General features: G+C 47.6%; 1 protein-coding gene across 2 annotated transcripts in view; it reads right to left on the bottom strand.

Annotated features, from left to right (window-relative positions):
- The window catches only part of PC (pyruvate carboxylase), a 2,223,386-nt gene that overhangs the window by 690,095 nt on the left and 1,507,636 nt on the right, over positions 1-25,655 (bottom strand). For both annotated transcript variants that reach the window (XM_086938550.1, XM_086938549.1), the window contains one exon: positions 4,732-4,914. In XM_086938550.1, the coding sequence (XP_086794676.1) occupies positions 4,732-4,914 (183 nt within the window). The remainder of the gene's footprint in view (positions 1-4,731; positions 4,915-25,655) is intronic.

A 25,655-nucleotide genomic window follows, 5' to 3' on the forward strand; every position in this document is an offset into this window, starting at 1 on the left:
AGATGAACCGGCATATCCACAGCAGCAGCGCACTGGAACTGGCGATGCAAGGTACTCCCAGAATTGTTCGGGGCATCATCGTCAGGAAACCCTATATTCGCCTTCACATGCTTCAACAAGTCCGGCAATATGTCCTTGTCAACATATTTGCCTTTTAGCACATCACCCCCATACCACGCATCCTCAGAAGCAGAAGAAGACTACGACGGAGGGGCCTGTCCAGAGGATTTGGACCGATGAGTACCACCCATCTCCAACAAGGTCTCCTTAATGAGGCGCTTAATCTGGGCATCGCCACCCCACTTACGCCACCTGTCACGAAGAGGAGAACATGAAGAAAAAGTCGAGGAGGAGGAGGAAACATCAGCAGGTGACCCAACAGCAATAGGAGATCGGACAGAAGTGAACCGACCCAAAGCAGGCACCACTAAACAGCCCGCCACATCGCCAAAATGACTCAACAGCGGACTCAGCCGCAGACAACAGCACACCCCCCACAGGAAGAAATGTGCTGAATTAAATAGACAAAAAAAAACGCTGTGCAGTACTTACACGAGGGCCGTCAAACACATCAGAGCACTTCCGCCAGAGTAACAAGCACTGGCGTTGCCAATAGGTCTCGCATTAGGAAAGTTTGAGTTATTGGTATTGTAAATGACAAATATTTATTTATGTGTTGGTTTTGAAAATAGCAAAATTAATAGCTTTGTCATTTACAATGCTAATAGTTTTAACTTTCACAAATGTGACACCTAAAGCATTTGTAATGCAATATGTGTTGTATTTATGCGACTTAGATGTATTGATATTACAAATATCAATGGCTTTTATTTTTTTTAATGCTTAATACTTAAATAAAAGTTATTGTAATTTATAATGGCAATAGCTTAAACTTTTATAAATAACTTTTGTGAAGACTATGTTCAGTGTATTTTATTGTGACGAAAATTCAAGAACAGAAGTGACATATTAACATCTTTTTGTGACATTTGTAATAAAGCTTGAAATATTGAGAGAACATATTTGAACTAGTTGTTGAATGGTTGCACAGATTGATGCTGTGGTGGCGACGAGTGATGCTGTGGCGTTCAGTGATGCTGTGGTAGTGCATAGTGATGTTGTGGTGCCCCTGAGTGATGCTGTGGTGATGCAATAGATAGAGTGAGAGTGATAGATAGAGTGAGGGCGATAGATAGAGTGAGGGCGATAGATAGAGTGAGGGCGATAGATAGATAGATAGATAGATAGATAGATAGATAGATAGATAGATAGAGGGCGATAGATAGATAGAGGGAGGGCGATAGATAGAGGGAGAGCGATAGATAGAGGGATGGCGATAGATAGATAGATAGATAGAGTGAGGATGATAGATAGATAGAGTGAGGGTGATTGATAGATAGTGTGAGGGCGATAGATAGAGATAGATAGAGTGAGGGTGATAGATAGATAGATAGATAGAGTGAGGGCGATAGAGGGAGGGCGATAGATAGATAGATAGAGGGAGGGCGATAGGTAGAGTGAGGGCGATAGGTAGACCGATAGATAGAGTGAGGGCGATAGATAGACAGATAGAGTGAGGGTTATAGATAGACAGATAGTGTGAGGGCGATAGATAGAGTGAGGGCGATAGATAGAGTGAGGGCGATAGATGGATAAGATAAGATAGATAGATAGATAGATAGATAGATAGATAAAGTGAGGAGAGATCATATACTAAAAAAGCAAGACTCCTAGTGACCAAACAGGAGCTTGAATGTTATATATTTGGCTGTAGCACTCACATTAAAATGCAGTTCATTTAACTAAGATTACCCATTACTAGAAGGTGAGTGCCCTGCTGTGGCGTTTTACTGGGTTCCAAATATAATGTAAGCATGTAATAACATTGAAGAGGCCTTCAGCGTGGCAAATACTAATTGCAAAGCATGTGGTACCCCTTCAAAAACCATATGATTAATGTGGTTTTAGGTGGCCAAACTTCATCTTGTAAATTACTCTTCTTTTAGAATAGAGCAGTCTCTTTGGCACCAAAAGCCTTGCAGACACCCCTTTGGGGAACTGTACTATAATGTAAGAGAAGCGTAAACTATTTCATGCATCACTGAGTGCGATCTCCTGTGTCTCTTCCACAACGTCTTGGGGTGTGCTGGAAGGGAACTCTGTGAATCCAACATGACATTCAAAGGCCGCAATGGCTTTACAATAACCACTTATTGTGAATTACGCTGTGGTTACTAAAGAGGTTTGGTAACTCCCTGCACCCGTGTGTGTCCACCCCATAAAACTAGTACTATCCTGAAGGAAGGTGAGTTTTGGATGTGATTTGTAACAATTTTAAAAATAAAAGAACTATGGAAAAAGTAACCATGAGCCTCTCTCCGTCTAACAACATACAGCGCTATTACAATTAAAAAGCAGGACTTCTCTTCTCATTAAGTGTTTTCAGTTGTTTTTATGGCGCGGTATGCATCCCTTTAATTAATTTACCACTTGTAGGTAACCCTATTATTCGTGCAATTTCTCACCAACGTGACAACTGGGATGTTACAGGAAACAACTGATACAGGAACCGCTCTGGCAGGGGTGCGTATTATTTATTACGAGATTGAAATCTCCATCCTACACAAAGGAAGCCACTCACCCGTGTCTGGCACCTCTGCAGAGGCCAGGATAAGGCTATCGGCTGGGAATAGGGGGGTGCAGGAGTATCTGAGTCCGTCCATACAATGGGTTTAGGACCTGGACTCAGAATGCCGGCAGCTTGCTGAAGATTGGCTGGGCAGCGCAGCTATGCACACAGCTGCAAGCGGACGGACCCCTTAACACCAGCTGTAGCTAACAGATGCTGTCAGAAAAACATGCAGCGTTAGTTAATATAGTGGCACACATGCTGGGTCTCCTGCGTGCGTGGTCAGTATTTTATTATCGCGTTGTTTTCGTTTTGAAAGGTGAACAGCATTTGTCTCCATTTCGCTATCCTCTTCCTATCACCCTGATGTAAATGTACAGACGTGCGTGGTTGTGGGGCATGCACATGCGTGCACTGATTCCAGAAGTAATGAAACACTTTCAATGAACTACATGTGATGTTTTAAAGAAGCTTCGCTCTTCGGCATGTCGGAAAGAGCACGAAAACAAACACAAAAATGAGCGGCCGGGAAACTGAAAATACTATTTTTGGGCAGAGATATATTCTCCTTAGGATGGCACTGCTCGGTCAGTTTTTCAAGGACAGTACATTCAATGAATGACAATTATTTGTAAATGTGTGGTATTTTTAGGAGCACACATAACAGTATCAAGATTACATTTCGTTTATATCATTTTAAACAAGAACTGCCTACAACGTCATAATGTGTGTTTGTTTTTACTTTGAAGCAAATGTGAACAAATGCGTGCGCCTCGCGCTGAAGCTTTAAACAAACAAGAGCGGCCGGGAAACTGAAAGTACGGCCGGCCACCGTCCAGCCATGAATAATTAGGGGAGGAGAAGCCGCAGAGCACACGCTGGGAGAAGCCCTTTGATGTGGTGGCGGCCGTAGGGAGGGAGGCTGATGCGCGTGCTTGTTTGGTCACGTGAACTCGAAGAAAACCGCACCAAAAAACTCGTGGTTTCAAGAGTATTTTGAGCACTTGAATTCTCGCTCCGCTCAATGGCAATGCGCATTGATAGGTCGCGAGTCCTAAAAACGCCAGACTTCCTGCCCCAAACCAAGGAAATCGGGCAAGTCCCGGAAGGAAGCGCCCCAGCCACACGGGGGCCACCGCACTCCGTGGAGACCAACTCAGAAACCACTGCGTCCCAGACGTGCCCGTCAAAGCAGGAGACAGCCAAACCGAAGCAAAACAGCGGGAAGATCGTTCGACATCCACAGGAAACCCCGGAGGCATCAGCAGGAGTTCCCCCAAGCCCAGCAGAGGAGGAGAACAAGAATCCAGCAGCAACCCGAAGCCCGGCAACAGGTAAGTCCCAGGAACCTCTCGGCTCCTGGTCCACTTAATACTGTCGCGGAAGACAGAAAAAAAAAAAAAAAAAAAAAAAAAAAGAACAGGAGGAATGCTGGGTAGAGTACAGTTATGTACTCCCAGTGGGGGAGGGAGGTGTGTACCCTCAACACCCGATTCAACCACTGGTCCTCAGTCAGACCCGGACTGCACATGGCTCGGTCTTGTTAATATGAAAACCTCTGCAGAGCACTTGTTTTAAATTCCATTATTTGAATGTAATTTGTATCAATCTAGCCACTCTAAAATAGGTTAAAATACAGTTATTCAAAATGATCAGGACACCACATGGAAACTGTTTTCTGTTCTGTGTGTAGTTGAAGGAAAGATACTTGCCATGGTTCAGAGGAAACCCTGCAACATTTCTTCTAGCTAGAGGTAGCTCTCCCAGAGAGCATCTCACCACTGCAGCCCAGTTAGCCTGGCCAAATCATAAGCAAAAGTAAGTTCTCAGCACTTGCACACAGGTGCCAGGGCCTCAAAGGTGGTAGTGAGAGTCTCTGTGCCACTCAGCAGAACCTACCAAGGGTGCCAACAGCCCTCAGACAGGTCTGAATCAAAATCTAGTTAAAAACAACACAATCTAGTAAAAAAGAACGATGGCAAGGCAATCGCTGAAATCATTTAAACATGACCTGAAATGATCTAGCGCATGGGAGCCAGTCCAAAGGCTCCACTAGATGAAAATGACCTAGCTAGGTCAGAGCAATACACTTCTGGGCTTACCTTCACGCCACGGATCCGGAACTCGGCCAGTGCTCTGCTCATCTTGGTGGCCGCCACCTGGTGGTCCTTGCCATGGGCGATGACCTTGACAAGCAACGAGTCGTAGTGAGGGGAGATGACAGCTCCCTGAAATGCAGAGGCACTATCCAGGCGGATGCCCATGCCCTCTCCACTTCGAAACACCTAGGGAGGAAAACCAGAGAGATCCAATTAACATTTAGAGATGCACAAGAGCTAAGAGTCATTAGATTCGATTTACTGATGAGTTGTCGGTGAGCAGTAGATTTGTTTTGCATGTCTTTTAATTCATAACTTTAACACACTTGTTTTTCCTTTAGATAAAGTGTTGGAAATCCAACTATACGCATTTTATACGAGAGGAAGACAAACATCACTATTGCAAACTTTAAAAAGCTCACTGTAGCAACATACACGAATGACCGCCCCCAAATCCCCACAGCACACTGGATTAAATGGGAGACGGATTAATGTCTCACAATCCACTCTATTCAATACTGCACCAAGGAACATCACATCTTCCATCTTTTTCAATGCCCTCCTGTGATCAATAACCGCGCAATCGCACAATGGATTGAGAGAAATTATCTCGAGAAAATGAAAGGAACTGCACAGAAGCGGAGGGCCTATTACAAGCAGAACACAATGCCTTGCCAGGCACAGCTGGGTATTGCAGCAGGTACAAAATGGAGGGAGGGTACAGCAGGATGTGTCCCAGCCAAGAGGTGGGGAGGCCACAGTTCGAAAGCACTTAAAGTTCAAAGTCTACACATTGGAAAGTGGAGGTGGAAATAAGGCCCACAGGCCAGTCATTGTTGGATTATACACATCTCTTTGAAACGCTATAGCAAAATGATGGTTCGATGTAAGTAAATGGCAGCTGCAGCGCTGTTTCGGACACAACCACTGATTAGCACTCACGATGCAGTAATCACTAAATGTTACATAAAAGCTGAAGCAAGTGTTATAGGACTGTAGTGTTGCAATACGAATAATCTAATTACTGAACCCGTAAGGAAGACTGCAGATAGTGATGTGAGATCTGGAAACCAACTCCCTACCCAAGGATCTGGTGCCAGAATCATGCTGGCCTAAGGGCACTGCACATTGCCGTCCACTAATAAGGTTATTGCTCAATTCCAACAGCAGCTGACCAGGAAAACTAATGCTGGATCATGATCTGGCAGGCTGAAAGTGACGCTTACAATGCCACACATTTGTGAGGGTGGAGAGTGGTACAGGGTGCAAGACTTCGCACTAGGGGTAATTTCCCTCTTTGCTTTTCCTCGTTTTCAGTCACAGAAGTACAGGGATTGCAAGCGGGGCTCTTCTCCGCCTGAAAGAGCCCCAGGGCCGGCCGCTAAACTGGTGCGAGAGGGCGTTTAGGACACTTAAGCATAAATGGCTGCTGCAGTTACTGGGCTCCAATATATTAGCCAGGATGATATGCCAACGGTTAATTACCAATATGTAGAGAAATGTCAATGCGAATCTAAAAAAATGTGTTACATTTTTGTAGCCAGTTTACAGCTTTTCCTGTGCTAAATAAAATCCAACTTATAAGCATACAAAAGAGTTGTCTGAAATTCCTTGGAAGGGGTCCACATTCTCTCCGGAAAGGCAGTTTGCTTTGCCAACTGGATGGAGCTGTTGCTGGAAAGCTGCTGTGAGGGCAGTCAGATTGAGGCTGGATTGTCCTGCGAAGCTACAGTGCAATACTGCTTCGGCTGTATACTGGATTTGGCTTGCAGATCACGATTTTGAAGGAATGGAACAGCAGGGACTTGTGTGTCCGACATTACTCTGTTTTCTGAATGTTATAAGAAAGACACAGTGATTGCTCATATACTACCCACACTAGAGAAGCTCGCTCAGCGTCAAATATTTAACCAATGGAGGGTGGCGTGACCATTGGTTCGAAATATTCCAGGAAACCGACAATTCGTAGAGCACAGGCAGATGCTACCCAAAGTCAACTTAAAACTCATAGCCCCAGCTCTTCCATCAATTTCGATCAGCAGCATGACCAGGCTATGGCATGCAGCCTGTGCAGCTATCAAAGCGTGATGACAACCTCATCTGCGATACCTGCCCTTTCGCAAGCCTTGGTCACCTAAACCTACAAGATGGTCTCACCCTGAATAAGTCAGTCCTTCTAGAGTTACCAGTGTTGCAGGACTGTCTGCTGCATCGAGGGGCTGCAATTACTGTGTCTCCGGAAAAAAAGCAGATCGCAAGACTGAATGGACATGTCGAATACTGATGACAGGGTAGGGTAGGGCTGCAAAGCCCCTCCAAACATACTCATTTCCCTGACTGCTGCAACACCACAGAATTCGCTTAGCATCCAATTGTCTCTCTCATACCACAATTGCATCCTGGAAGGCTCCTCTGTATTACACTTTTCAACTAGTGGCGTAACTTAGCCCCCCGCAGTGCAAGGGGGGGCAAGTTGTAGGGGGCCCCCTCAGTACAGTACTCTGGTCCGAGAGCTCCTGATAAAATCCGGAGGGGTACCTCCATGCACCTTGCAGGAGGCGCCCTACCATTTTGTTACGCCACTGTCTTCAATATACCCCTAAGCACACCAACCCGCTGTCTTCGGTGTCCTCAATGCCTCACTCACCATTCACATAGACGGCATCCAGAAAGATTTTAAATTCAGCATTGACAAGAACTCCTATTTTGCAGCTATGAGTTTTGATTTGATGAGATCACTGATGGAGGCAAAACTGCACAGCCTCAATGCAGCAACAACTAAGGCCACAAATAATACACAAATCATACAACATAAAATATTCCTTCCAGTGTCCCTACTTATGTCTAATTTTTGGGAACCAGCTCCATAAACTTAAATCCGCGTCCAGCAGCTCTGGCCTAGCCTCCCCAAAGCAGAAGCACATATTTTTCAAACATACGTAAACCCCCTAACTGCATCCTCATAAGAAGAGGCCCTTAACTATATCCCTTCTCACCCTCCCCCGCAATCTCCTGCTAACTGAATTCCTTCAGCTTCCACAAAGATCTAAATGCGTAAACCATACCCAGGGTTCTGAGACAAACCTGTTGTCATATCCAGTATAGTCGCACAAAACCACCAATTAGCGAAAGCCTTTGCTGGCTTCCAATGATTCAAATCAAGCCAACCCTCTCGTCCAAGCCCAAAAGAGCTCCCATTAACTGCACCACGAATAGTCACCAGTCAGTCATCACATCTCCTCCTACGCCTGAACGATTGTTTTGCCCCATCAGCAGTTGCACACACACCTCTTCCATGTTTTTTCCTCAACTGAACTACTGACTTTCCTGAAAAAATTAAACAGGGTTTCCCATAAATGACTGCCTGGAAACCACCTAATCGCAGAATAACCTATTGCTCTCGAAGATGCGGCAAAGTGTGCATTACAGAAAGAAATACTTCATTACAATTTAATGCAGTCTGCCTTCCTTGATGCAGCTTTCTATAGAGAGTTGGGGAGTGAGGTTTGTGGTCTTCTCCATATAGTGCAGCTCTTGTAGAAGTGCTGCTGGGATGTGGAAGGCCTGGGGATTTCTGTAATTTGGCCTTTGGCCACTAAATATACCTACTTGAATGGGATGAAAGTGGGGTGGGATTCTGGATTCATCACCTTGGCTGAACGGTTCTGTGAAACCTGCAGTAAAGAGGATGTGATGTGTGCAGTGCCCTTAAATTAAGTTTTCATAATTCAGTAGGGGTGTCACACATAGGGGGTGGGAGGATTCAAGGGGGCATTATGCTCGTGGTTCTGCGCGTTCCAGGACCCGCTCTCCTGAAGCAACATGTATTTATATCTTTTTTAATGCAAGCAGGACTGCTTTTGATTAATAATGTAGCGGTTTGCGTGGGCAGGTCACTAGATGGTGGAAGGCGCCATTTATTCTCTTTCCATGAAGCAATTTATTACTATTATTTTTTTTTTACACTTTAACAAAAGAGATGCTTATTGCACCTGGACAAAAAGAAGCAGCATCCAGAGGGCACAGCATTGCATTTTGACCCCTGGCTTCACACTAACTTCTAATAAATCTATAATTGAGCACTAGAAAGTGCTAGGGAACTGTGGAGTGGTGCCCTGTATGGCAATCTGGCCCTATAGCATTTAAGAAGTCTACACATTTATGAGCCCAAAATGCCTTGGAGATGTCGATAACGTTGCCTAATAACATACAGCGCTTGCATCAGTAACCAGCACAATCCTTACTTGGAGAAAAGGCTCAGTAAAAGGGCAAAATGCCACTGGTAAGCAGTGCACGCTTATAGGGTGGTGCTCAGGAGGAATGTAGGAAGGTGAAGGAGTGCCTCCAGCCTAGGAATGTGAGTTTCCAATAAACCACCCGTACAGAAGAATATTTTGTTTTCCCATAGGTACCTCTAAAGCGCTACCTATGCTCATGGCTACAGCTTACGGTCATGAAATGTATAAACTGTTTCCATTTACAGTGCGTGGTATGAAAGGCGCTTATGATAAGTTTGGTACTCAGGCAGTAACTCTGGACAGAGTGCAAAAATAAAAGCATTGATTATTGAAGTCTCATGTAGAAACTGATGATCTTGAAGTGGAACAACTAATATAGTGGTCTTCTATATTTCCTATAAAAAGCTGCCCCTGCCAAGCCGCAGTGAGGGCAGTAGGACTGTAATTGAAGCCTCTTACTGGAGTTGTTCTGGAAACACACATAATAGGGCAAGTCAACTTATAGAGTTACACTCCTGGAAGTCAAGTACTGTGATAATCCAATTTTTGTATATTATGACACTCACGATCCATTAGTCTACAAATCCTGTCCGGGGGCTCGAATCAATTTGATCCTTCACCCGCCAATGAGCCGCAGTGGCTAAACACATTACTAGCATTTCTCCAGTGTAGCTGTACCCCGCAGTCATACTGGTTCCAAAAGAGTCTTCTCTGCGGGATCACAAGGACTTCAACAAGTCTATTCGAGAGGGGTGAGGGCCCATCATAGTCAACTCACAACTTTCTGACATCTGTTGAAGTTGGCGTTTAGCTAGTGTTCAGGGTGCAAACCACTCTATACAATAGCGAATATTTACTCAATTTCACCTCAAACTGGTTTATTATGCAGTCAATTTCTCAAAAGGCATCTCAAAAATACTTGACATGTTTTTACCTTTTACCATTAAAGCCACATTTATCAATGTAGACCTCGTTAAAGACAAGTTTATCAGGGACTCAATGCAGACATCAATCAGATAACACAAAAAGTACAGGCATTGACAATGGAGATCGTGCACAAGTCATGAGGCAGGATCCTCCCCGTGAATCTGTGGACGCAAAACTGAGCCTGCTAAGCACAAGCTGAGGACAACTGAACTCTGCCTCTGCATCTTCAAACAGAAGGCAGAGGAGGGCAGCGACCTGGACAGGCGCAGAGGATGTCACTGTGAATTGGGTCATCTGTGGTCAAGTGGGAAGAAGAGAAACAGATGGATTCACGGGCAGCGACGAGATGAATTTCAAACAGCCCTTTACAAGCTAAACACACAAGCAAAACAAAAGCCTGGGCTCTGCAAGGCACTGGCACGTAGCAGAGGGCAGGGGCATCCCCTTCCTGCTAGTGTTTAAATGGCAGGTCTCACGGGAATGCAGAGACGGGTAAATAAAGATTCTGATTTCTTTGTGCCTTCTTTACAAGAGAAGACTGTTCTAATGGAAGAGATTTCTTTAGGTCTGGGTGAGAGAGGGATGACTGATTTCCAAAAACCTTTCATCTTGTAAAACTTGATGACTCGGACTGAAGGCACTGCAAAGCATTTGATTTTGTAAGGTTGTCTGGCAAAGAGATCAGTGGTGGCCGTCGCAAAATGAAAGTGGGGGTGGGGCGGGGAGAAGGTAGAGGGTGGGGAATTTAGGGTAAAAATAAAATTTTAAAAACGTGTTGCTGCGCCAATGCTTGCCTCAGTACTTCATTCCCGGCAGTCACATGTAAAGCACAGGCTTCCCACCCAAACCAAAAGCAGCTCTCATGCTATGCGAAAAGCGCCAGGAGTTGTCTGAGCAACCTGTCTGCCACTGAGACAGTGCCTGGGAGCCTGCGGCTTTTCTCAAACCTAGCTGTGCAACACAGCTGGACTGGAGAAACAGAAGTGCGCATGTCTGTTTGGCCAGCCTAACACAGCTGGCAAAACTTATATGTGTAAATGTAAATTGATACTTGTATAGCGCACTACTCACCCGCAAGGGTCTCAAGGCGCTTGTACGAATACCGTGTTGGAACCCATCCTGGCTTTCCCTGTGAGGCGTCCACTCCTGGGCACCCCCAAAGTGGAGGCCAGGCATCCTTAGCATTGTGGGGGCCGTTGTGGAGATTATAAGCAAGCTATTGCCCAGAGTTGCAGAGTGGGACTCCATGATTGGAATAGGCACCGAGGCGAGAATGATCAGGTCCGTGGAATTTTGAGCCCAAGACCCGCTGAGGCGGGGAATTGAACCCTGGTCCTGGGTTAGACCTCTGCATCAGGGTCTGTCACTCTAATCATTGAGCCACACTTCTATGTGAGCTTCTAAGTGCCCACCACTCCTGCTTGCCATGGCCTGGCCCTGCACACACAAATCAGCCAGAGCCAGTGACAGAAACATAAAATGATATTGTTTTATTATCATTGTATTTTTCTATGGCTGGCTCTGGCCAGTGGGGTAAAGCTCCTCCGCCATTACGGAGGAGCTGCCCCAGGCAGAGATCCCTATGACCTGCAGAACCAGCAGGCTTAAGGATATAGAGCATTTGTCTTAGGATCAGGTGTGCACCAGCCACTGGCACAGGGATGCTTCCATCACCTCTGGAATCCAAATGGCTATACGGACGGCTCAAGAGTACATAGAATAGAGGGTCAAAGGCTTTTGGCAGAGAGGCAGAGCTGGTCGCCTGTAGGGTTGGTGGGCTCAGAATTTCTACATGGCATGCGCACAGTACAGTAGGGCTGAGCAGGCCTTCACAACAATACCAATGAGAAACAGGACTGGTGGACTCAGGAGATTGATGGGAAATGCAAAGCCTTTCATCCGTGTCATTGGAAGCCTCGGAAGAACGAGTACATGGACTGCACATCAGTTTACCCACAGACTGTAATACCCCCCCCACAAAGTTGTACACTGCTGCATGGCCTTGCACCTCTAGAACTGATGGCCTCAGGGGACTGACAAAATACAGAATTGTTAACATAAATGAATGGGCAATCAACCTACTGTAGACTATCTTCAATCATAGCCCCTGGCGGTCGCTTTGTTTTCCAGCTCGATTAGCTCCTTATAAATAACCTAAAACGTATACATTTACATAATACATACTAAAAGCAGAGTCTATGACCTAAAGTGTTTGTGGACTGGCACAGGCCTACAGAGCAGCACGGCACTTTCACAATCGGATGGGCTTGAATGCTGAACCAGGGAAACTAGCAATTTTTACCTGTGCAGCTAAATAGTAACGTGCACATCTAGGGAGGGACTAATGCTCGGATACAGGACTGAAGAGCCTAGGCATCTGGCATAGGGACAGTTCTAGTGAGCAAATAAAACAAACACTGGCAAAACCAATAGGTTTCACATATGCGAGAGCTATTGGCTTTGTGAATATTGTGCAATATGGCTTATATCAAAAACAGAAATAAATGGCTCGACAGGGCCAGTGTTTGTGGCAGTATTTTTTTCCTTGAAGCCATGTTGGTTAGTAGCCGCTGCTGCTGTGCAATTAGCGTAAAAACTGCGCAGTGTGGAGGGGCAAGCAACACAATGGGCGTAGATGGATTACAAATAACTGGCAGTGGAAGGAGGGCGAGTGGTGGGTTACAAACAACGGACAGTCGGAGGGGTGGGGGATGAAACAACAGACATTGGGGGGAGGAAAGAAACAATGACAGCAGCAGCAGGGCAGGGTGAAGCAACATGAGGAAAGGAGCAGTAACAGGAGGAGAGTAGGGGGACGAGCCGGCCTGCAGAGACATGCACTTTATGAGTGCATGTTAAAAAGTGAAATGTAAATGTATAGGCATTTATATAGCGCACTACTTACCCGTAGGGTCCCAAGGCGCTTCGACCGCTGCGAAACCCTTCCTGGCTTCCCTGAGAGATGGTCCCTTAATGGGTATCTCCAGGGTGAGACCAGGCATCCCCGGCGGTCTGGTGGGGCCGTTAGTGAAGATGAGGCAAGCTAATGCCCAGAGTTGCCGAGTGTGATCGCTGATCAGAGTGGGCACCGAGGCGAGAGAATTAACGAGTCCGCTGACCCTGGTCCAGAAACCTGCCGCGCCGGGAATCGAACCCTGGTCCCAGGCCGTCCTCTGCTCTCGGGTCTGCCGCCTCTAACCAGTGAGCCACACTACTACCGGCAGGGGTATGCAACCACTGGAAGGATACTGGACGCAGCCAGGAAGTTGTACTTGGTTCATGCTCCAAAGCAGGGAGACAAACAAAGTTTGAGGAGAACGTCAGAGGTGAGGAGAAGCCTCTGACCAATAAGAAGTAAAGAAATGAGTGACATGGAAGCCAACCAATGCTATATAATGGGTGAGCTGTAAAGCCAGTTATAAGGGGGGGCTGGTGTTCCATTCTTTTTCGTTTACAAGAGATTTTGTTCGAAAGCACTGTGTGGGCAAAACCTAAAAATCCATAGATTAAGAGACAGCCAGACTTCAGGGCAGTGGTGTAGGAACCCTCCCACGTTATCAGCTTAGGCGGAATGTACCACTAAGACATTTGGGAAGATTAATTAGTTGTTTATAAACATCTTTCGTCTGCACGAATGCAGACAAAATACTTGTAAACATTTCTGTTAGAGAATACATGAAAGTTTTAGGACCTGAGCTGGCATGCACAGAAAAGGAAATCGAAAGAAAAATAAGCAAAATAGTGGAAAAACAGAAAGAGATGGGTGAATAGGCTAAATTATTACAAGAGAAAAAGATTAGGCAAAAGTAGGAATGAGAGAAAGAGTAGAAGACAGAAATGGCAAAAAAAGGACGGTGGAAGGAAGGGCAACAAAAAGGAAAGAAAATGGTGAAAAGTAGGGTGGAGGGGAAGAATGAATTGATGGAAGGGTGAAAAGATAGATACCTGAATTGGTGAAAGGATGGATAAAGGAGTGGCAGAAGAGAATAGACAGATGGAGAAATTTGAACGGGTGGATGGATTAAAGGATGGATGGAGAAATACATGAATATATTGGCAGGTAGGTAGGTGAAAGAACGGATGTATAGGTTTACTTATTAATAGGTGTTGGGGATGGGTGGATGGAAAGGTGAAAAGATGTGCAGATGGATGGATCATTTGATGAAAAGTGAATGGATAGATGGGTGGATCATGGAAGGAAGATGAAAGGGTGAAAGGGATTTCCGTAAGAAGGGTCGTGTTTTCTCAGTTGAGGTCAAGGTCGCGCACACCAGGGAGTACGAGGCTCCATTAACCCGTGCGGCGTGCGCAGAGGCGGCAGCCAAACACCGGACGCCTGTCACTTAGGAATTATGTTTTGCCTTCAGTGGACGCTGTTCCTGTCGGTCCCGCATCACAGAATAGCAGAGGTAATGACTGACCGCTTCTCGGAGAGTGCGATCAATGTACGGTCTCCTGGTTGTGTCACTTGAGGCCGCAGTAAATGCCAGGCCAGCACTCTGGTCGGCTGCAGGTAAGAAACAACTAATCACACCTTGTAAACAGGCGGCCTGGGACTGCTTCGCACACAGAGGGTCCTGGGAAGGCCTGCGGGTGGGCGCGGCTTCCCATTGCATAGTGCTTTCCAAATCGTGGTAGAGAACATGGGCTGAAGGGCAGTGAAGGCGGACAGGCGAGTACAGCCGCGTGGCATTCACGCAACGTTCTTCTATGTGGCAAGGTTAGGGGAGTAGGAATCTACTATGCAGCACGTGTAGTAGCACCGGGGCCAAGAGGCACCCAATTAACCCTTCATATTGCTCTACTGCACTATCCAAATAGCATTTAGGGGCCCATTGTCCTTCCTTACAACGGCGCACGTGTCATTAGTGCTACACTGCAGATCACCTGGTGCCAGTCTCCGAAAAGGAGTTCTGCTGCTCGTTTCATACGGGTTCTTCGCCTAGGTGTCACAGCAAACACAACAAAGTGATGGACGGAGTGCTGAAACTTTTCAACCACTCACCCCCAGTCAAGAAATCTGGGTTTTAATTCATCGTATTTTTTTTTTTGCTCACTGTAGTTTAGACCCAGCCATATGCAAATCAATCTTGACCCTGCTCCTCATGGAACATAGCAACCCAAGCTGCCAGGCCAGGTCCTCCGTCCGTGACCATAAACAAGCATCCTGGGAGAAGTTTTGGGGTATTAACCTTCATTAACCAGGTTGGCTTGAATCCAGTGGTACAGAGAGCAAGGGACCTACGTCTGGGCTACCCTTGGCCACTAAAGGTGTCACCATTAGGTTAGGAGGTCTCCCCAATGTAAACACGGCTGGTCTGCAATAAGGTCTGGGCAAGGAGGCATGGGTTGATGGCGTTTGGTCGAGGAAAAGCAAGTGCTTATCCTTTAAACGTTACAGAGAGGAACCGGTACAGATTTAGAATAGCAGAGTACAGCTTGTTTCTATACCCCAAGAGGACAGGTCTGAGGACGACCTCACTGGTGTAACTGTATTCTGGGTGGTCACCCGAATATTGAACCCTTGCCCCTTGACTGCTTGCATGAAGAGTATGAAAGGGGATACATGCAAGACCGAGGTGGGTGGGGTGGTGGGGGGGAGGGGGGGGAAGAGGGGTTGGGGGTGCCGCGACCTCTTTGCCAGGGCCGTTTTTCGGCCGATTCTGTTACAAGACCGATTTTGTAGCTATGCTGCAAAAACGTCCCTGTAACAAAAACGCCCCCCAGGGGCCCCAAACTGGCCCCCACCCGTGCAGCGCACCGGGGGATTGCCCGGTGCCCGCTACGGCCAGTCCGGCCCTGGCTGCACTGTAGACTGACATGCTGGCACTATATACGATATTGGACCATTCCTTGGGCATGAAGATACAATCCAGCTGGGCTTCCCACCGTCGTTGGGCAGGGGATTTGCTGGGGAAAGAGTTTATTTAGGAAACTGTAAATGTCAGAAAGTATGCATTTGTCATCTGCTTTGGTAAAGATCCGTTTTTAGAATTTCGTCAACGACATGGAAGCAATAGGGTATCATATCGGCTGAGTGGCCCTGTGCTTGATGGCTGTATAGTGCTAATATTTTAAACTGGGAAGATCATAATTGGCTTGGAGTTGTGGGAAGTCAGGTGCTCCAATACTATCAAATAGGTCGCTGATTCGCTTGCAGATGGTTATTTGCCAAGCGAGATGCTCGGAGGTTGTTTGGGCCGAGGGAATGCAGGATTTCCCATGATAGGCAAGAGGGGGCAGGCCCTTCTTCACCATGATGGTCTGAGTGCTGCCATAGTTGCCCCCATGATGGGTGAGATGTAAACCCCTACGTGGCGGTGCTTTTTGGGGAGCAATGGGTTTTTTAAATATGTACCTCTGCCATGACCTGATCAACAAAACACCAGTGTTTTTCTGTGAGTGATCTATTCCATTCAACCATATATTGGGGCGGAGTGGCTAAGTAATAATGAGTAAGATTGGGAATGCCAATCAATCAATCAATCAAGCATTTGTATAGCGCGCTACTCACCCGGAGGGTCTCAAGGCGCTTGGGGGAGGGGGGTCTGCTACTGCTCGAACAGCAGGTCTTGAGTTGCTTCCTGAAGGAGAGGTGGTCTTGGGTCAGGGGGAGGTGGATGGGGAGGGAGTTCCATGTCTTGGCAGCCAGGTAGGAGAAGGATCTTCCTCCTGTTGTGGCTCTTCGGATGCGGGAAACGCAGGCGAGGGCGTGGCTGGTCGATCGTAGCTGACGGGTGGGAGTGTAGAAGGTCAGGCGGTCGTTGAGGTATCTGGGGCCTTGGTTGTGGAGAGCTTTGTGTGCGTGGGTGAGGAGTCGGAACGCGATTCTCTTGCTGACGGGGAGCCAGTGCAGGTCTCTTAGGTGTCTGGTGATGTGGCTGTGTCGGGGGATGTCCAGGATGAGTCGTGCTGAGGCGTTTTGAATGCGCTGGAGTCTTTTCTGAAGTTAGGTTGTTGTTCCGGCGTAGAGGGAATTACCGTAGTCCAGTCGGCTGGTGACGAGGGCCTGGGTGACCGTCTTCCTGGTTTCTGTGGGGATCCACCGGAAAACCTTACGTAGCATGCGTAGGATGTTGAAGCATGACAAGGAGACGGCGTTGACTTGTCTGGTCATCGAGAGGGAGTAGTCCAGGATGAAGCCCAGGTTGCGTGCGTGGTCCGTTGGTTTGGGTGCGCTGCCCAGGGCAGGGGGCCACCAGGAGTCGTCCCAGGCGGAGGGTGATGATCCTAGGATGAGGACTTCCGTCTTATCTGAGTACAGTTTCAGGCGGCTGTTCATCATCCACTCGGCTACGTCTTTCATCCCTTCGTGTAGGTTGGTTCTGGCGGTTGCGGGGTCGTTGGTGAGGGAGAGGATCAGCTGGGTGTCGTCAGCGTAGGAGATGATGTTGAGGTTGGGTTGGCGTGCGATGGCCGCGAGGGGGCTCATGTAGATGTTGAAAAGCGTGGGGCTGAGCGATGATCCTTGTGGTACGCCGCAGATGACTTAGGTGGCCTCGGATCTGAACGGGGGGAGGCGGACTCTCTGTTCTTCCGGCGAGGAAGGAGATGATCCACTCCAGTGCCTTCTCCTGGATTCCGATGTTGTTGAGGCGCTGCACTAGAGTGCGGTGGCAGAACGTGTCGAACGCTGCGGAGAGGTCCACGAGGATGAGGGCCGCTGTTTCCCCGTTGTCGAGCAGGGCTCGGATGTCGTCGGTGGCTGCAATGAGGGCGGTCTTGGTGCTGTGGTTGGCCAGGAAGCCGGACTGCGAGTGGTCGAGGGATCCATTTGTCTCGAGGAAGGCAGGCAGCTGTCTGTTGACTGTCTTCTCGATGACCTTGGCAGGAAAAGGAAGGAGCGAGATGGGGCGGTAGTTTTTGAGGTCGGTGGGGTCTGCTGATGGTTTCTTCAGTAGGGCGCTGAGTTCGGCGTGCTTCCAGCTCTCTGGGAAGGTGGCGGTGTCGAAGGAGGCGTTGATGATGTCCCGGAGATGGGGTGCGATGACTGAGTAGGCCTTGTTGAAGACGTGGTGAGGGCAGGGGTCGGTTGGTGATCCGGAGTGGATGGAGTTCATCGTGCGGATGGTGTCTTCCGTGTTGACCGGGGTCCAGGCGTGGTGGGTGGTGGTGGGGGGCGTTGGTACGGTCTTAGGGTGTGTCAGCTGTGTGCTGAAACGGTTGTGCATATCTGCGATCTTGCTGTGGAAGAACGAGGCAAGCGAGTTGCAGAGGTTTTGCGAGGGGGTGATGTTGCTGTTTCCGGCGCTAGGGTTCGAGAGCTCTTTGACGATGTTGAAGAGTTCCTTGCTGTTGTGGGCATTGTCTAGTCGTTCCTTGAATGCGTTTTTCTTGGTGGTGTGGATCAGCTGGTAGTGTTTTCGGGTGGCGTGCTTGAGGGTGGTCATGTTGTCTGTAGTCAGGTTTCTGCGCCAGGCTTTCTCAAGGGCCCAGCAGTTCTTCTTGGAGCTCTTGAGTTCATCAGTGAACCAGGATGCTTTCTTGCTGCCGGGTCTGATTGGGGGGGGGGGGGTCTTCAGTGGGGGGGTCTTCAGGGGGGCGAGGTAGTCTGCGCAGTTGGTGATCCACCTTGTGAGGTTGTTGGCGGCTTCGTTGGGGTTCGCTGAGCTGGCGGGTGGGTTCTGGCTCAGGGATGTGGTGAGCTGGTCGGTGGTGATCTTGTTCCAGCTTCTGTGGGGAGCCTGTTGCGGGTGGTGGTGAGTGGTGTCCTTCTGAAGCTGAAGTGGACGCAGCTGTGGTCTGTCCAGTGGAGTTCGGTGGTGTGGCTGAAGGAGATGTCCTTGCTGGAGGAGAAGACTGGGTCAAGCGCGAGGTCGGCATAGTGTGTGGGGGAGGTCACCAGTTGCTTGAGACCGAGGTTGGCGAGGTTGTCCAGCAGGGTGGTGGTGTTGCTGTCATTGTTGTTTTCCAGGTGGAAGTTGAGGTCCCCTAGGAGGATGTAGTCAGCAGAGGCCTCCATTCATCATGGAGAGTTATGTGCACATTCTGCCAAAGCAGGGTTTCTTCCCATTCCAAATGGAAGACTCCACCATGTTTGGCAAAGAGTTTTTTGTTCAGCACCACTCAAACGGACTTCAATCAACTCAAATCTCTTGGAGTCTCTATTGCAATATGACGTCTTGATATTTTGCTCAGTTTGCTTTTATTTTCTTTGTTCAGTATACCAAAATGAAGGGGCCATATACGCCCGACCGCAGAACGGCGGTCGGGCGTATATGGCCCTTTCATTTTGGTCGAGAATATTGTTCCCATCTGGCTTACTTGAAAGGTGGAGCAACATTTTGGAATATCTGTATAATACACAGTTGGAGACGAACATCTCTCTAGCAAGGCACTTTACCATAACAATGAGACACTTTGGTTCTGAACTATCATATTCATACTAGTAGAATTTGTTCATGTGGTGAAATAATACCTGGAAGGAAATATTGATCACCTCAGGTTACACCTCACTATGTGTGGAACTTTGGAATTGGACAATCACACTATTGGTATATAGAACTCCTTGGATTACCCGGAATACTCTATTAAGAGCGCGCCTCACACATATTCTGATTTGAGCTGCCCTGATTTGAATGGGTGGCATTGATGTTTAAACAACAAATTACTTGACTATTTGGATATATACAGGATTCTCAATATATGGTGGTTCTACAATTACATACGCCCTGAAGAAGTTCTGGTGTTCAGAACGAAACGCATTGGCTGATGGTTCTTTTTGGTATACTGAACAAAGAAAATAAAAGCAAACTGAGCAAAATATCAAGACATCATATTGCAATAGAGACTCCAAGAGATTTGAGTTGATTGAAGTCCGTTTGAGTGGTGCCGAACAAAAAACTCTTTGTTAAACTATATTTTACTTGCGGTAGCGAGTGGTGCCCTTAGACAGAGGGCATCTTTTTTGAAGTGGCACACGAAACATACTCCCCAAGTATTAATATCCTGGGTCTACATGAGATTGGTGCTGTATTTGGCTTGTCCACTGTCCATTCTTTTTTTGTATCTAGACTCCACCATGTGTTAGAGTTTGCCCAGCAGGTGTGGGGACGGGACGAGAGGGAGCTTTAGGATAATGTAAAGTATCCGAGGAAAAAGCATTTTCACTGCCGCTATCTTACACAGACAGAAAATACCTTCAGTTCTGTAGATCTTTGCTTGCGTAGCAAGTAGGGTAGCATAATTGCAGTCAGCTGTCTCGCACGATGTGGGAAAGAAGAGTATGAGACCTAAATAGGTCACTCAGTTGCTCACTCAGAGGAAGTGAAAATATTTTGCTGGGTAGGTCTGGTCAGCCAGTGACAGTGTCAGGATCAGCATTTGATTCTTTTGAATACTCACCTTAAAGCCAAAGACTTCTCTGAAAACCTTGAGTTCGGTCACGAGAGCTGTGAGGGAAGACCGAGTAATGGCTATCAAGACATCATCGGCATAGAGAGCGATTTTATGTTCCTGTCAGCCATAGCCCATACCCCTGATCAGTGTTTTCAGGCATATCCTCTCCGCAAAAGGTTTTATAACACAGAGAGGAGGGTAGCCTTGTCAGGTGCCTCTAGCTATTGTGAACGAGCAGGAGGTGAGGCCATTAACTCTCACCCAGGCTGTAGGGCTGGTATATCTACTCCATACCCATCTCAGGAATCTGTACCCCAGGCCTGCACTTTCCATGACCTGCTTAAGAAACGGCCAATCTACATGGTCAAATGTCTTCTCTGCCTCAATAAACAGAAATAGTGCTGATCAGCAACCTTATCCATAAGATGGAGTATGGTGTATTTGCTACATCCTCTTTCACGATTAAGCCAACATGGTCAGGTTCGATGAGCCCCTGCATGTACGGATTTAGGTGAGCTGCAAGGATTGCCATGAACAGTTTGGCATCAACATTTAACAGGGAGATGAGCCTGTATGAGGAGCAGAGTTTTGGGCCTTTCCAGTGCCTAATTTGTAAAAAAACAATAAGTACCAGGGCCCTTTTCAGGTGGTCACTGCAGTTCGCACCACTCGTCATGCCAGCACAGCCAATTATGACAATATCAACATAACTAATGACAATCACACTCCTATAAGTGTGACAATTCTGGCTATTCCAGATGTCGAATACTATTCAAATGGCTTGGGTGGCAGATATTAGTCCCTTTTAATGCATATTGAATTAATATACTACTGTTGTGCTTATTTCCAAATTAGACAGACAACAGCATATCCATTGCACTACCCTACATCTCTCGCAGTGTGTCCTCTGCCTCATCTCAAACCTCATTCTACTACTCTTTCTAATGTACTACCCTATTCTCACCCAATAACTATCAATATATCCTTCACCTCTACTCTCTCATTCATCCCAAAACCCATACCAAAACTATGACCCCCAAAATAACCATTTAAAAACTCTTCCCTCCTCTATGCCTCCTTGCATCATCTCATACCTCTTACTATTCATTTCTCCCAAACAAGCCTTTCTGAACCCTTCCCTCTGACTCTTCCCCTCCACCTCCCCTTTACTCATCCATATCCCCTCATACTGCTACGAACTCCCCCCAAAAAACAAAATAACTGTAGACCCTTCCTTCTTCTAGCCCTCCACTATTCCTTTTCAATCCAAACAGACTAAAATGTCCACCACTCAAATTAATGTCATAGTTCCCTATACTAATGACCCACTGATCCTGTTTGGGTTCCGTAGTAGCGTGCTACCCGCCAAAAAGTGCTTCAACACCTCATCAGCTGTAGCAAGTGATATATAAATGCAAACCCTTCAGTGAGAAGTTGGCCTGATATATAATGTTCACTATTCTAGTGAGCACTTTGTATCAGTCCAAACAACCCTTATGGTGATTGGTTGTAAGTCAACCTTATAGACCAGCTATCCTAGTAGCGTGGATACGAGCAGTCTTCGGGCTAAACTCTAGAGGGCGTGTTAATCCAGCTGTTATACCATCACATATACCCCTTGAACACCAAGTGAAAGGACACCACACAAGTGTTATGAAAATAAACAGTGTATTTATTTAGATCACAACAGCCCTGTACTCTTTATGAGGACAGGGTACTAAGCACACAACAAAACTCTTACGAAAATACTTTAAGTTGCACAATTTACACAAATGCCCGAGGGGCACGAAAAACCATATACTATGAAAGTGGAATGCAAAATTACTAGCAGGTAAGTACTGTACTAATAGGCTTTGGAATCGCTAGGACTACGTTACTGAACCTTCAGATTACTAGTAGGAGGCCTAGGGGACTCGGGTGCAGAGTGTGCACTCTCATGCAGGATGCGGGACAAAGTCTATGGGAGCTAGTAAAAGCAAAGTTAGTGTTCTCGGGCGAACCCGATAAGGTAGGTCGAAAACGACAGTGACTCTGGACCCTTGGATAGTGAGGCTATGCTGGGGCACCGAAATGCTGTAGTTACCTAGCCCAGGGGCTGCGGCTGCATAGGTCTGGAAAGACGTTGGGAATCCTCGTTGACGAACCAGGAGCCTGAAGAAAGAGTTGCTGGCAGGCGACCAGTGAAGATTGTTCAAAGTGATCCGAGCCTGGATCGAAGATGGATGACACCTGAAAGCAGAGGGGACCAAGTTCTTGACCACTAGCCAGTGATCAGATGGCACCAGGAGGGCACTGGATGGTAGTCACCTCGACCAGGTGAGTGGGCGACGCTGGGCTCGGCAGTCTCACGGACCAGGAGGCGTTGTCGGCGACCAGGATGGAGGTGCGAGCTGTCCCACGATGGTTGATGCTGTCGACGTCGCTGGGCCCAGGATTGGGGCAACAAGTCTTGGCAAATTCAAGCCCACGCGGTGGACCTAAAATGGCGTCTTGAGTGGACCAGGGGGGTCCGGGGTGCTCCTCTTTTGGAAGGGAGCAAGAGCCAGTCTGGAGCAACCAGACCAGCAGTGTTGTCGTCGTTGATCGTCGTCGGGAAGGCCACAAGCCAGCGGGCTAGTGGCCAGACAACGCTGTGAGCAGCAAAAAGCAGAAGGGCCCCACGCAGATCGTGGAGATGCTGGGGGGCTGGCCTTCGGTGCTGGAGCTGCTCAGGGTCGGGGCTTCTCGGACCCCAAAGCACTCACCAGAGGATCCCTCGGCGGTCGTGCTGGATAGAAGTCGTGCAGTTCTGATGATGGCCGGTCCCTCGAGGTCTCGTCGCACCTACGGTTCTCAGCTTAGCTGTAGAGGTAGGTAGAGGTCAGAGGTGCCAGGGAAGCCGGGTCTCGTCGTGCTGGTCGGTCGGATTCCTGAGGAAGGACGTGCAGCAAACCGCAGAGTTCTTAGATGGTGCCTGCGGATGCAGGGTGACTACTCCTTAGCCACAAGGGAGAAATCTTGAGAAGAAGTCAAGAGTTCCTTTCGTAGAAAGTAGTTTCTTGATTCAAAGATGATCTAATTTGGAAGGGTCCCCGCTCCTGCCTTTATCCTAAAGAAAGGGGTGGGTATGCGACTAGGTCCTGCCCTAGGGGTGGGACCAGGAAGGGGGGTGGATACACCACTCTCCCATGCCGGACTTTCCCCAGGCCAGGGGCTGGTGTGCCCCTGGAACTGGTTCTAGCCGGCAGATGCGTAGTGAGCACCGGGGTGCCACTTGCAGTCTCCTTCCTGTAAAGCCCTGCCTACCCAGGATACACAAAACCCTGTCTGGGATGGTGCTAGCACCGCCCCTGACAGGAAACCCTTTGTCCAAGCTCCCCTCGCTGGAAGGACTCCCAGCTGCAGGGGTCAGACTTGTGTCTGTGGTGGCAGCATCCATTTTGTGGAGCTGAGGCTTGAGTTAACTTTAACCGGGGTTCACAGTTACATACATGTCGTGTCCCTCTAGAAGGGTGGAATGCTAACCCCGTCGCCAGAATTGGCGAGGGGTTAGTATTCCAATTCGTATGACACCTTACTCGACATGTTTTGATAAAGCGATACCAATGATAGCATTTAACCGTGAGGTTTATAATGCACTTAAGAGTATATGGTATGCGTTATCGTGGAACAGCTATTAGGACTTGGTTCCGCAAGCTGCAAACGGGCTCAGCTCATGCCAGAGCACCATCTCACACGATTCCAAGCACTCTGCCTTCAGGATTGTCAAGGCCTGCCATAGGAGTGACTGATAGGAATCTGTGTGTCCATTTTTAGGGTTAGATATAGGTATACTAGATCTAAAGCAAAGGGTGATTATACCACCTTGCCCCAGCTGTCGTGCAGCCAGTCGTGTCAGATTTAGATGGCCATCCAGGGGTGGCATAATACATGCTTCAGCCCCTGGTAGGCCCTGGGTACACCTATGCCCTGAGTTACAGGGTCTGATAAGGTGGCCCAGTACCTTGGATAATGCACCTAAGGTACACATGTCAATTTAGTGAGAGAACAGCTAGACTGTGGGTCTGATTGGCAGGCCCACAGCCAGATAAAGTCGTAAACCAGTGAAACAAAAGCAAAAAATCTGGGTGATCATAGGATTGCAGACCTTACTCTCCTACACCTTCCCTCTTCCATCCCCCCACTATCCTTTTAAAGTCCAAATAACAAACCAACATGTCTACTGCTCAAATTAATGTAATATTTCCCTAGACTCATTTACCACAAATCTTTTTTTGGTTCCAGACTAGGCTTGCTAATCACAGAAAAAGAGCTTAGACGCCTCGTCAGGGGGAGTAAGCGCTATATAAATTCAATTCAATTACAATGTGGAAGACTATGATAAGTGCAGGTGCCAAGCACCCGAAACCACTTGCTCAAATTAGGCACTGGATCTTTTCTATTTCTGAGAATGACTGATCAATGCCTCCCTCATCGTGGTGTGACCATGCCAGTCTCTGCACCCAAGTTGAATAGGTGCGTCAGGACAGTGGCAAGCAGTGGTGCGATGAGCATATAGAAGCCTGGGGTAAAACCGTCAGTTCCCGGGGCATTGATAGGTTGTTGTCTAGAGATGGCAGCTAGCACCTCATCCACACTGATTTCCGCCTCCAGGGAAAGTGCACTCTCTCGAGGATCTGAATGACTAGTGTGGTGGAGAGGAACTAGTTTATGGCTATTGGGTCCATTTCATCTGTTGTATTCAGTGTTATATAGAAGTGCTTAAAGGCTTGGGCGATTTTGATATCGCAATATGCCTTGAGACCGGCCTCTGTTCGTAGCTCAGTGATCCTACACTTTTGGATTTGAGCTCTTAAATTTGTGGGCTAAGAGGCATCAAGCTCTATCTCTCCCTGAATAAAAGTTTGTCTTGGTACATAGGAGAATATATTCAGCCCATGCCCAATCGTGGGCGGATTCTGCGAGTGCCCAAATGCCTGTGTGACTCTTCTAGCACCCTCACCTCAACCTCCATTCTCACTCACTTATGTTCTCTGTCAATTTTAAGTCTTGCCAATATGGTTATGAAGTTTCCACGTACAACAGCCTTCATTGTTTCCCATACTATGGCTATGGAGGTAGGCTTTGTGTCATTGGCCTGGAGAAAATGCTGAATGGGCTCATGAATCTCAGTCTTAATAGCATCGTATGTGAGGAGTTTATCTTTCAGTTGCAATTGATGGTGTAGGGTGGTGTGGCCCGGGATGGGGAAGATGATAGCGATGGAGTGATGAGATTGCACCACCACCTCTATGTCAGTTTGCTCTATAGCTGCTACAATGGGAGGGGAGACCAAGAAGTAGTCAAAGCAAAAAAACTGCTCTTTGGGGTCATTGGGAGCGTATAGTGTGGTGAATGTATAGTCATGAAGGGAGATCTGTTTTGACAGGAGTCTGCCCAGTATGT

This window comes from Lissotriton vulgaris, chromosome 9 (genome assembly GCF_964263255.1).
Source record: "Lissotriton vulgaris chromosome 9, aLisVul1.2, whole genome shotgun sequence".
Taxonomy (NCBI): Eukaryota; Metazoa; Chordata; class Amphibia; order Caudata; family Salamandridae; genus Lissotriton; species Lissotriton vulgaris.